Source organism: Salmo salar, unplaced genomic scaffold (genome assembly GCF_905237065.1).
Source record: "Salmo salar unplaced genomic scaffold, Ssal_v3.1, whole genome shotgun sequence".
Lineage (NCBI taxonomy): Eukaryota > Metazoa > Chordata > Actinopteri > Salmoniformes > Salmonidae > Salmo > Salmo salar.
This window is the reverse complement of record NW_025548716.1, coordinates 27,349-39,734: the sequence shown is the minus strand read 5'-3', so window position 1 is coordinate 39,734 and position 12,386 is coordinate 27,349. Positions and strand designations below refer to the sequence as shown.

At 45.4% G+C, this 12,386-nt stretch overlaps 1 protein-coding gene across 2 annotated transcripts in view; it reads left to right on the top strand.

The window, feature by feature from the left end:
• Positions 1–207: 207 nt before the first annotated feature.
• The window catches only part of LOC123733233 (presenilin-1), a 36,417-nt gene continuing 24,238 nt past the window's right edge, over positions 208–12,386 (top strand). For both annotated transcript variants that reach the window (XM_045712675.1, XM_045712676.1), the window contains exons 1-2: positions 208–507; positions 7,705–7,792. In XM_045712675.1, the coding sequence (XP_045568631.1) occupies positions 7,757–7,792 (36 nt within the window). In that variant the 5' untranslated portion in view covers positions 208–507; positions 7,705–7,756. The remainder of the gene's footprint in view (positions 508–7,704; positions 7,793–12,386) is intronic.

Below are 12,386 nucleotides of genomic sequence, written 5' to 3'. Positions count from 1 at the left end.
CATTCAGCAGTCCATTATTCAATTGGTGTGTGTGTGTGTGTGTGTGTGTGTGTGTGTGTGTGTGCTGTGGGATTGAAGCTACGAACCCATAGGCTTGGCTCTCATCCCATCCAGGCTTCTGCCAGGGAGGGAGGATGGACAATGAGCCTGTCATAGCGGATGTAAGCAATGTCCCCACGCACTCTGGCAGCTTTCATGGGTGGGATAAGTTATTTTCCTCTAGTTAGACACTTCCTTAAAACTACACACAGAGACATAACAAATGTATCCAGGAGTCTGACTCTTGGGGAAGTAGACAAAAAAAATAATAATAATTGCCAAAATCCCGAAGTTTTGGGTATGAACTTCCCAAACATCCCAGATAGCAGTGACCGTAGGGGGAAGTACAGCAGCCTAATGGTGTCTTCAACATAGAAAGGAACAACAAGGAAGATAATTACCGGGTTTCAACGCATCATTTCAACACATTCAACCCTTTTTTTCTTTGAAATTAAATCATTCAAGCAAGTAAGTACCGCCTTGTGATAGTAGGTAAGAAACAGCAGCTAAAAAAAAATGTGCTCGTCGGGAAACTCGACCTTTCTCTAAACAAAGCAGATCGGATGTTAAATCAAGCTAAGCTAAAATAGCGATGAATCGGGAAGATGAAAAGTGATTTATCTAGCTAACAGTAACATTAGCTACTGACCACACGTTTTGTCATGGAAAGGAAATTCTTCAATTCAATGCTGATTTTTTTTTTATTTATTTATTTTATTAGTATTTTGTGTCCCATATCTAGCTTTTGGGGCTAATATAGCTGGTGTATGTTGTACTATGCTAGTTACTAGCTAATTGGCTAACGCCTAGTACAGCTGGTTAACTAGACAGGAGGGGGACTTGTTGGCGTATTTCTGCCTTTCTCAGTTCTGAATGTCCATTCCACCTTGTGACAAAACCAAACAATTAAAAGTGGGGGTGGGTGGCAGTACCATCTAACCCTGCATTTATACACTATCCCCCCCTAAAACCCATCACCTCCATCCCAGTAGCGGTCCAAGCTGTATGGCTCCCCGGGCGAACCCCGCCTTCGGTTCTGCGCTACCTGTCATTTTATCCAGACATCTGGTAACAACAAAAAATAAATAATCCTAACATTTAAAACTATATATATATAAAAAAAAATATATATATATATATATATATATATATATATACAAAAATACAGACTCGTAAATATCAAAAATAAGTAACAAAGACAAGCATTATTATTATTATTGGCACTCGAGCATTATTACATTACCCATCCCCCCCAACACTGTCAACCAAGAGGCAAGACTAAACCTGTTCACCTTGGTGCTGTGCAGACTGCTTTTATATTATTAACCATTTCACACAAACCAGAAGGGAACAAAAAAATGCAACAATATGTCTGTGAAACTATATATTCACAGTATTATGAATGAATTGTGATTTATTTGGTAGTGTTTCATAGTGGGACTGATTTTACTAATTGCATTAGTACTGTACAAAGTTAAGAGGTGCGTTATTGGATAGATTCCCCCGCTCCCCCTACCTCGAGCTTCCAGTGGGGAGACCTGAGGTCAACCTAACCCTGCCCCACTCCCCATCTCGGTCTTCTGAGTGGGAGACCTTCGCAGGCAGTAGCCTCCCTAGCTCACAAACTAGAATTAGGCGCCCACTCCGACAAGGTTAATTGACCCACAGTCCCACACGGTGACATGATATCATTGACGTGACGTGTAAATGAGAGATAGAAAACCGATCGCGCAAAATGTCACCATTCCGATTTAATTTTGTTGTTGTTGTGCGGTTGCCGTGTTTCGCCCCCGGCAAGATGCCGTCCTGGGTCGCTGCCCATGTCGCCTATGCCTAAATCCGCCACTGCCCCATCCCACTACTTGGACCTAAATGATCCTACACCAGGCCGTGGGCCTGGGAGAATGCAACCCCCTTTTTCTCAAAACCTACTGTAGATCTTCTGGACTAAAATCTCCCATACTCAATATTAACTGACTTGCCTAGTTAAATAAAGGTAAAATAATAATTCTCTGCTGCTGCAACTACCACATATCTTGTGTGATTTCCACTCCATCAGTGCAGTTGGATCACCACAGCTATAAACACAAGAAATCCAACCTTATTAAACTCATCCTCTCTGGCCGTCTCATCAGGCCTACTCCCTGGGTGGCTCCCAGTCAACTCACTCACTCACCCATGAGCTGTCCTCTACTCTCTTCACTGCCTCAGCATAGGGACATTATCTACCCCAGCTGCATGGGGACCCCCACAGTTGACACAGTGCTTTCTCTATCCCAACTGTACACCCCTTCTGATTTATACCCGCCAGCACGTTTCTCACATCGTGGGGGATCTCATTTCTACACACTGCTGCTGCAACATGTAAGAATCCTTGGCATCTAAAGTACTGAAGCGGGTTCGGGAACATAGGCTCTCACAGAATGGCAAATATAACCTAACCGGGACCTTTATCAGGAAGAAACTCTGTGCCAAAGCTCAACAAGACAGACAGGGTATTCTCAGTCTCGCCATTGCCACCGGGTCTACGTCTTACAGTGGGCAAAAAAAAAAAAAACGAGGAATATTCCTTTTTGATTTCATCCACCTCTACACTCAACGCTGCTTCACTGATCACCCCTTTTTAGCACCGTAGGCTGAGCCCCAAACAGCGTGACTCAAAGCGCAAAAAAAACCCCCATTAAAACGATTCCACTTCTCTAAACTTTCACAGATGTGAAACCATTCCCCGTTTGTCCTTTACCCAGCCTGACACCATGTATGGGTCGGCCAAAAAAAAGCAGAAATCCAGTCTTTAAAAAAAAAAAAAAAATACTAAAAAATCTCACTCCAACCGGTCCAAAATCCAAAATCTTCTCTGGTAGGATTTCTCAGGGAAACGTTGGAAGTCTCCGTTACACCTGTCGCCACAGGACTGGACTGGCTCCACCTCAAAGCGCTCATCACTGCCGTCTGACACCATTTACGAGATTGTCAAGGTTCTTAAGAGAGCATGAAGACCTGTAAGTCATTACTTAGTTTGTAACGAGGAGAAGTATCTAGTGTATATAGCCTACCGCATATTATGCATGACAATAAAAAATGAAGATGTCAGATGTTACACATGCTCTAGTCTATACTCCAAAATTAAACTAATTCAGTTGGCCTGCAATTATAGTGAATTGGTATTGGATTTTGAATAGCCTCGTATTAGTTATGAAACATTCCCTAATAGGCTTACAACATTACCTCTAGCTACAGAATATCTCACCACCCTACGTTTCCATCTCGTCACCTCTCTCCTTCATTCCTTTCTCGAGCGCGCAGGCTGTCAACAGTTTAATGAAAGATATGTTTTGTTGTGTACATGTTACTATTGATGTTCCTGAACAGATTTAACTTGGCTTCCCAAATTAAGAACTGGGTAGCTGCAGGAAACGGCGTTAGCGCAGAGCCCGTGGCATACAGAGTTTGTGCGGGATATCAGCTGACAGGCAGCAATACGCTGTATGCTTCTCAAACAGTGGGTGAGGTGTGGAGTGAAATAAACCCGCATGGGTGAAAAACGAAATTCCAGTGCATACAGATAATGTATTTTCCCCCCCCCCCCCGGTCCCAGTTCCTGCCCATTTTTATAATGGACCATTTTTTTATTGAAACTAATTTGCTATATTAGTAAAGACAAGATTACATTCAGAATAGTCTGATGGGTGAAAATATTATCACCAGATTTTTTTTTTTTAACCTTTATTTAACTAGGCAAGTCAGTTAAGAACAAATTCTTATTTTCAATGACGGCCTACTGGGGAACAGGGGGTTAACTGCCTTGTTCAGGGGCAGAACGACACATTTTGTACCTTGTCAGCTCGGGGATTCGATCGAGCAACCTTTCGGTTACTAGTCCAACGCTCTAACCACTAGGCTACGCTGCTGCCAGCGTGTGCTGCCTGAGGCAAGGAACAAGCGCGCAAGCTGTTTTTCCAACTTTCTCAAATCACCAATAGCTTGTAGTCACGTCATGAAGCCCATATATATGTTTTGATTTCTAAGGTTTTTATCATTTACAACTAAAGTTGCCAAATAACTGTAAATCTAGCATATAGGACCTGTTTCAAAGAATCTCTTTTATGCTCGACATAGCCGTTTTGCTCGGAAAGGGAAAAATATAATTTCTATTTACAGTAAAAGAGGCTCAGAGAGAATGCCACCGAATCGCTTGTTCACATCCTCTACTAGAGTACTTTTTCCAAGTTAACCCCACAGTCTGTGTGGGCAGTTTTGTTGACCAGGCGTTTCAATGCCATGACAGACGGGGTATCACGTCTCATGCAGACGCAGTTGATGAACTTATTTCTCCAGTCAGTTGTTCGAATGGCTCTAGGAGTGTGTCCATGTTTCAAACATGTTCTCAAATGCCATAATAAAAAAAAATGGCAGCAGCGGTATGAGAACCAGCACATTCTTGAGCATGCAATACGACTTTCCTCAGTATGAAATCCTCGTCGACCAACTGTGCTGTCGGATTCTGCATGCTCATGACGTCGCTGGTCCAAATGTCAGTCATGAATCTAATAGCATTGCGCCCATAGCAACTAGCTCAGGTATGTGCGTTTCAACAATACTGTGTAACTCCGGTAGGGCAACATCTGAAAAAATAGCGTCTACTTGGTAGTGTGTACCGGGGCTCGAGGTGCTCGACTAGTCGGCGAAAGCCAGCGTCACCCAGGACAGAGAACGGTTGATTGTCAAGGGAAATGAATTCCATTATCTTGGCTTTAATGGATTTCACCTTTTGATTTTCTTAACTCTTTTCAAATGACTGCTCGACTTGAACTTGTTTAGTTGTCGGAAGTGCGCGCTTAGTATTTTTCAGCTTTTTTTGTAGCGCTGTATTATTCGGCGGCGTCATCTACCTACGTTATAGAGGTCCGCACGTCAGCTTTGACATCGGATTTACACTCGGCGTTAAACAAGACATCAGGTCGACGTTGGCATTTTTAACTAATATCGTCCGATTCTGATATATTGTTCATCCTTAGTTCTGTTTGTGACGCTTGATGCCCTGCAAGTCCCGCCTCTCCCATCTCCTCGTTGGTTGTTAGGAGCATATACCCACGTGGGTGATTGAATGATTAACTGAGGTCCACACTCCAGTCCAGTTGGTGGTGGTAATGCACCTTAAAGTTGGTTGCGAACCTCCATATAAAGAAGCCTGGAGGAGAGATCACTAGAAACAACCTCGGGTTTGCCCATTTATCTGTGGATTAATTGACAGAGTAGAGGACCTTGTGCATTTCAGGTAAAATAACAACCCAATGTTTATATCCCTGGACAAATTAGCTAGCAACAGCAAGCTAGCTAGCTAAATTGCTATAAATGTTTCAATGCTTTTCGACCTGTCCCCAAATTGATATAGTTGGTTCAGAGTTCGTTTTGGATATTTTAACCTGCGCGTCCTGATCCGGTCTAGTGTGGATGGACGAAATCGTCATCCTCGTGCCCGATCTAGTCAGCATGTTAGTTGTTACTTTTCTCAACTTCGATTGGAGCCGATGTCTTAAAGTAGATGAACATGTTATTACGACAACCTCGTGAAAGTGACAATCTGAGTCAAAAACTACTTTTTATATCGAGGGAGTGACATTTTTATTTGATGTCGGTGCTGTGCTTCCTCTCCGGTCGGTGCTGTGCTGTGCTGTGCTGTGCTTCCTCTCCGGTCGGTGCTGTGCTGTGCTTCCTCTCCGGTCGGTGCTGTGCTGTGCTTCCTCTCCGGTCGGTGCTGTGCTTCCTCTCCGGTCGGTGCTGTGCTGTGCTTCCTCTCCGGTCGGTGCTGTGCTGTGCTTCCTCTCCGGTCGGTGCTGTGCTTCCTCTCCGGTCGGTGCTGTGCTTCCTCTCCGGTCGGTGCTGTGCTTCCTCTCCGGGAAGCTATCCGGTATGTTTGGGAGATCCCTACCCTAAAGGGATACTTCAAGATTTTGGCAATTAAGCCCTTTTTTATCTACAATGAAAATAGGTTGTACACAGTGTCCACCGCCATGCGACAGTGTCCACCGCCCTCTCGGGGATTCAATCCAGCAACCTTTCGGTTACTGGCCCAGTGCTCTTACCACTAGGCTACCTGCCGCCCCAAAACCACCATTATAGGGTTCTGTTATTATATGGTTCTATTATTATATGCTGTGGTTCTGTTATTATATGGTTCTGTTATTATGTGGTTCTGTTAATATATGGTTCTGTTATTATATGCTGTGGTTCTGTTATTATGTGGTTCTGTTATTATATGCTGTGGTTCTGTTATTATATGGTTCTATTATTATATGCTGTGGTTCTGTTATTATATGGTTCTGTTATTATATGGTTCTGTTATTATATGGTTCTGTTATTATATGCTGTGGTTCTGTTATTATATGGTTCTGTTATTATATGCTGTGGTTCTGTTATTATATGGTTCTGTTATTATGTGGTTCTGTTATTATATGGTTCTGTTATTATATGCTGTGGTTCTGTTAATATATGGTTCTATTATTATATGCTGTGGTTCTGTTATTATATGGTTCTGTTATTATATGCTGTGGTTCTGTTATTATGTGGTTCTGTTATTATATGCTGTGGTTCTGTTAATATATGGTTCTATTATTATATGCTGTGGTTCTGTTATTATATGGTTCTATTATTATATGCTGTGGTTCTGTTATTATATGGTTCTGTTATTATATGCTGTGGTTCTGTTATTATGTGGTTCTGTTATTATATGCTGTGGTTCTGTTAATATATGGTTCTATTATTATATGCTGTGGTTCTGTTATTATATGGTTCTATTATTATATGCTGTGGTTCTGTTATTATATGGTTCTATTATTATATGCTGTGGTTCTGTTATTATGTGGTTCTGTTATTATATGCTGTGGTTCTGTTATTATATGGTTCTATTATTATATGCTGTGGTTCTGTTATTATGTGGTTCTGTTATTATATGCTGTGGTTCTGTTATTATATGGTTCTATTATTATATGCTGTGGTTCTGTTATTATATGGTTCTGTTATTATATGGTTCTATTATTATATGCTGTGGTTCTGTTAATATATGGTTCTGTTATTATATGGTTCTATTATTATATGCTGTGGTTCTGTTATTATATGGTTCTGTTATTATATGCTGTGGTTCTGTTAATATATGGTTCTATTATTATATGCTGTGGTTCTGTTAATATATGGTTCTGTTATTATATGGTTCTGTTATTATATGCTGTGGTTCTGTTATTATATGCTGTGGTTCTGTTATTATATGGTTCTATTATTATATGCTGTGGTTCTGTTATTATATGGTTCTGTTATTATATGCTGTGGTTCTGTTATTATATGGTTCTGTTATTATATGCTGTGGTTCTGTTATTATATGGTTCTATTATTATATGCTGTGGTTCTGTTATTATGTGGTTCTATTATTATATGGTTCTGTTATTATATGCTGTGGTTCTGTTATTATATGCTGTGGTTCTGTTATTATATGCTGTGGTTCTGTTATTATATGCTGTGGTTCTGTTATTATATGGTTCTGTTATTATATGCTGTGGTTCTGTTATTATATGCTGTGGTTCTGTTATTATATGCTGTGGTTCTGTTATTATATGCTGTGGTTCTGTTATTATATGCCGTGTATTAACCGTGATTCTGTTGTTCTACCAGGCAAAACTGAACAACTTGGCTTGTATGTGCGGGCGAGTCTGTTCTGTCAACCATGGCCAACAACGTGGAGGATATCGAGAACAACATGGTGAGTTACCCCTGCTGTGATTTTAGAATTATGAGAAGGGAAATAATACTTGTCTGTGTTTTGTCACTTGTAGATTGTAACCTATAGTAAAGTCACATTCATGATGGTGACATTTTGCATTAAAAAGTAAATCATTGGTCATATTTTATGGAATATATTTCACATACCATTTCATGACGTCATTTAGGTTTTGCTCCTGAAGACTTTTTAAAGGTGTGTCTGGCCGGTCCAGGAGGCAAAGTCCTTCTCGGCTGTTTCTCTCCTGACCCTTAAACCAGATGAAGCCAGTCACTCCAACATGTAACAACTGTACTGCATTGTTGTCCTCAACTGATGAAAGGCGGTTCATACTACTGCACTGTTGGAGCTAGAAACACCAAGCATTTCGCTACACATGGGCATGTGACCAATAAAATTATATTTTATTTGACGTGCCTGCCTTCTCAGCCGATGGAAGGCGGTTACGGGCCTGCCTTCTCAGCCGATGGAAGGCGGTTACGGGCCTGCCTTCTCAGCCGATGGAAGGCGGTTACGGGCCTGCCTTCTCAGCCGATGGAAGGCGGTTACGGGCCTGCCTTCTCAGCCGATGGAAGGCGGTTACGGGCCTGCCTTCTCAGCCGATGGAAGGCGGTTACGGGCCTGCCTTCTCAGCCGATGGAAGGCGGTTACGGGCCTGCCTTCTCAGCCGATGGAAGGCGGTTACGGGCCTGCCTTCTCAGCGGATGGAAGGCGGTTACGGGCCTGCCTTCTCAGCCGATGGAAGGCGGTTACGGGCCTGCCTTCTCAGCGGATGGAAGGCGGTTACGGGCCTGCCTTCTCAGCGGATGGAAGGCGGTTACGGGCCTGCCTTCTCAGCCGATGGAAGGCGGTTACGGGCCTGCCTTCTCAGCCGATGGAAGGCGGTTACGGGCCTGCCTTCTCAGCATGTGGAAGGCGGTTACGGGCCTGCCTTCTCAGCATGTGGAAGGCGGTTACGGGCCTGCCTTCTCAGCCGATGGAAGGCGGTTACGGGCCTGCCTTCTCAGCCGCCGTTCTTAAACACTTTCAGTGAAGGATAGCAGCTGTGATGTGTTCGGTGGAGCCAATTCTTCCTTGTGATATTGAAGTTATTCAACCACGAAACCCCTTTTTAGAAATCGCTTATCCTGTTTTAATCAGAAGATCCAGAAGGAAGTTAAAGCTCATGTTTAAACTGTCCTGACAGCCTTGGCACTGCAATACTCTCCCTAGATGGGCCTGTCTGTCCTGACAGCATTGGCACTGTAACACTCTCCCTAGATGTACTGTAACGCTCTCCCTAGATGGGCCTGTCTGTCCTGACAGCCTTGGCACTGTAACGCTCTCCCTAGATGGGCCTGTCTGTCCTGACAGCATTGGCACTGTAACACTCTCCCTAGATGGGCCTGTCTGTCCTGACAGCATTGGCACTGTAACACTCTCCCTAGATGGGCCTGTCTGTCCTGACAGCATTGGCACTGTAACACTCTCCCTAGATGGGACTGTCTGTCCTGACAGCATTGGCACTGCAACACTCTCCCTAGATGGGACTGTCTGTCCTGACAGCATTGGCACTGTAACACTCTCCCTAGATGGGACTGTCTGTCCTGACAGCATTGGCACTGTAACACTCTCCCTAGATGGGACTGTCTGTCCTGACAGCATTGGCACTGTAACGCTCTCCCTAGATGGGACTGTCTGTCCTGACAGCATTGGCACTGTAACACTCTCCCTAGATGGGACTGTCTGTCCTGACAGCATTGGCACTGTAACACTCTCCCTAGATGGGACTGTCTGTCCTGACAGCATTGGCACTGTAACACTCTCCCTAGATGGGACTGTCTGTCCTGACAGCATTGGCACTGTAACGCTCTCCCTAGATGGGACTGTCTGTCCTGACAGCATTGGCACTGTAACACTCTCCCTAGATGGGACTGTCTGTCCTGACAGCATTGGCACTGTAACACTCTCCCTAGATGGGACTGTCTGTCCTGACAGCATTGGCACTGCAACACTCTCCCTAGATGGGCCTGTCTGTCCTGACAGCATTGGCACTGTAACACTCTCCCTAGATGGGACTGTCTGTCCTGACAGCATTGGCACTGTAACGCTCTCCCTAGATGGGCCTGTCTGTCCTGACAGCATTGGCACTGTAACACTCTCCCTAGATGGGCCTGTCTGTCCTGACAGCATTGGCACTGTAACGCTCTCCCTAGATGGGCCTGTCTGTCCTGACAGCATTGGCACTGTAACACTCTCCCTAGATGCACTGCAACACTCTCCCTAGATGGGACTGTCTGTCCTGACAGCATTGGCACTGTAACGCTCTCCCTAGATGCACTGCAACACTCTCCCTAGATGGGCCTGTCTGTCCTGACAGCATTGGCACTGTAACACTCTCCCTAGATGGGCCTGTCTGTCCTGACAGCATTGGCACTGTAACGCTCTCCCTAGATGGGACTGTCTGTCCTGACAGCATTGGCACTGTAACACTCTCCCTAGATGCACTGCAACACTCTCCCTAGATGGGCCTGTCTGTCCTGACAGCATTGGCACTGTAACACTCTCCCTAGATGCACTGCAACACTCTCCCTAGATGGGACTGTCTGTCCTGACAGCATTGGCACTGTAACGCTCTCCCTAGATGCACTGCAACACTCTCCCTAGATGGGCCTGTCTGTCCTGACAGCATTGGCACTGTAACACTCTCCCTAGATGGGCCTGTCTGTCCTGACAGCATTGGCACTGTAACGCTCTCCCTAGATGCACTGCAACACTCTCCCTAGATGGGACTGTCTGTCCTGACAGCCTTGGCACTGTAACGCTCTCCCTAGATGGGCCTGTCTGTCCTGACAGCATTGGCACTGTAACGCTCTCCCTAGATGCACTGCAACACTCTCCCTAGATGGGCCTGTCTGTCCTGACAGCATTGGCACTGTAACACTCTCCCTAGATGGGACTGTCTGTCCTGACAGCATTGGCACTGCAACACTCTCCCTAGATGGGCCTGTCTGTCCTGACAGCATTGGCACTGTAACGCTCTCCCTAGATGCACTGTAACGCTCTCCCTAGATGCACTGTAACACTCTCCCTAGATGGGACTGTCTGTCCTGACAGCATTGGCACTGTAACACTCTCCCTAGATGCACTGCAACACTCTCCCTAGATGGGACTGTCTGTCCTGACAGCATTGGCACTGTAACGCTCTCCCTAGATGCACTGTAACACTCTCCCTAGATGGGCCTGTCTGTCCTGACAGCATTGGCACTGTAACGCTCTCCCTAGATGGGACTGTCTGTCCTGACAGCATTGGCACTGTAACGCTCTCCCTAGATGGGACTGTCTGTCCTGACAGCATTGGCACTGTAACGCTCTCCCTAGATGGGACTGTCTGTCCTGACAGCCTTGGCACTGTAACGCTCTCCCTAGATGCACTGTAACACTCTCCCTAGATGGGACTGTCTGTCCTGACAGCATTGGCACTGTAACACTCTCCCTAGATGGGCCTGTCTGTCCTGACAGCATTGGCACTGTAACGCTCTCCCTAGATGCACTGCAACACTCTCCCTAGATGGGACTGTCTGTCCTGACAGCCTTGGCACTGTAACGCTCTCCCTAGATGGGCCTGTCTGTCCTGACAGCATTGGCACTGTAACGCTCTCCCTAGATGCACTGCAACACTCTCCCTAGATGGGCCTGTCTGTCCTGACAGCATTGGCACTGTAACACTCTCCCCTAGATGGGACTGTCTGTCCTGACAGCATTGGCACTGCAACACTCTCCCTAGATGGGCCTGTCTGTCCTGACAGCATTGGCACTGTAACGCTCTCCCTAGATGCACTGTAACGCTCTCCCTAGATGCACTGTAACACTCTCCCTAGATGGGACTGTCTGTCCTGACAGCATTGGCACTGTAACACTCTCCCTAGATGCACTGCAACACTCTCCCTAGATGGGACTGTCTGTCCTGACAGCATTGGCACTGTAACGCTCTCCCTAGATGCACTGTAACACTCTCCCTAGATGGGCCTGTCTGTCCTGACAGCATTGGCACTGTAACGCTCTCCCTAGATGGGACTGTCTGTCCTGACAGCATTGGCACTGTAACGCTCTCCCTAGATGGGACTGTCTGTCCTGACAGCATTGGCACTGTAACGCTCTCCCTAGATGGGACTGTCTGTCCTGACAGCCTTGGCACTGTAACGCTCTCCCTAGATGCACTGTAACACTCTCCCTAGATGGGACTGTCTGTCCTGACAGCATTGGCACTGTAACGCTCTCCCTAGATGCACTGCAACACTCTCCCTAGATGGGCCTGTCTGTCCTGACAGCCTTTTTTCTTTTTCCCAACGAAGTTAATCCAAAACCACACCCGTCGTTCAGAGGGGCGTTCCACAACGCTTTGAGCGCTCTCCAAGTCCGGAAGTGAATATCAAGTAGCGTGAAATTTCAGTCACTGATTAATAACATTTGCTCTTTGTTAAATGACACTTTCCATCCTTACCTTGGAAGGTCACTGTCTCTGCCTGTGAGTGAGACAAATGCTAGCTAGCCAATGGGAGCGTAGTAGAATTCAGGGGGCGTGGTTTTGGTTTAA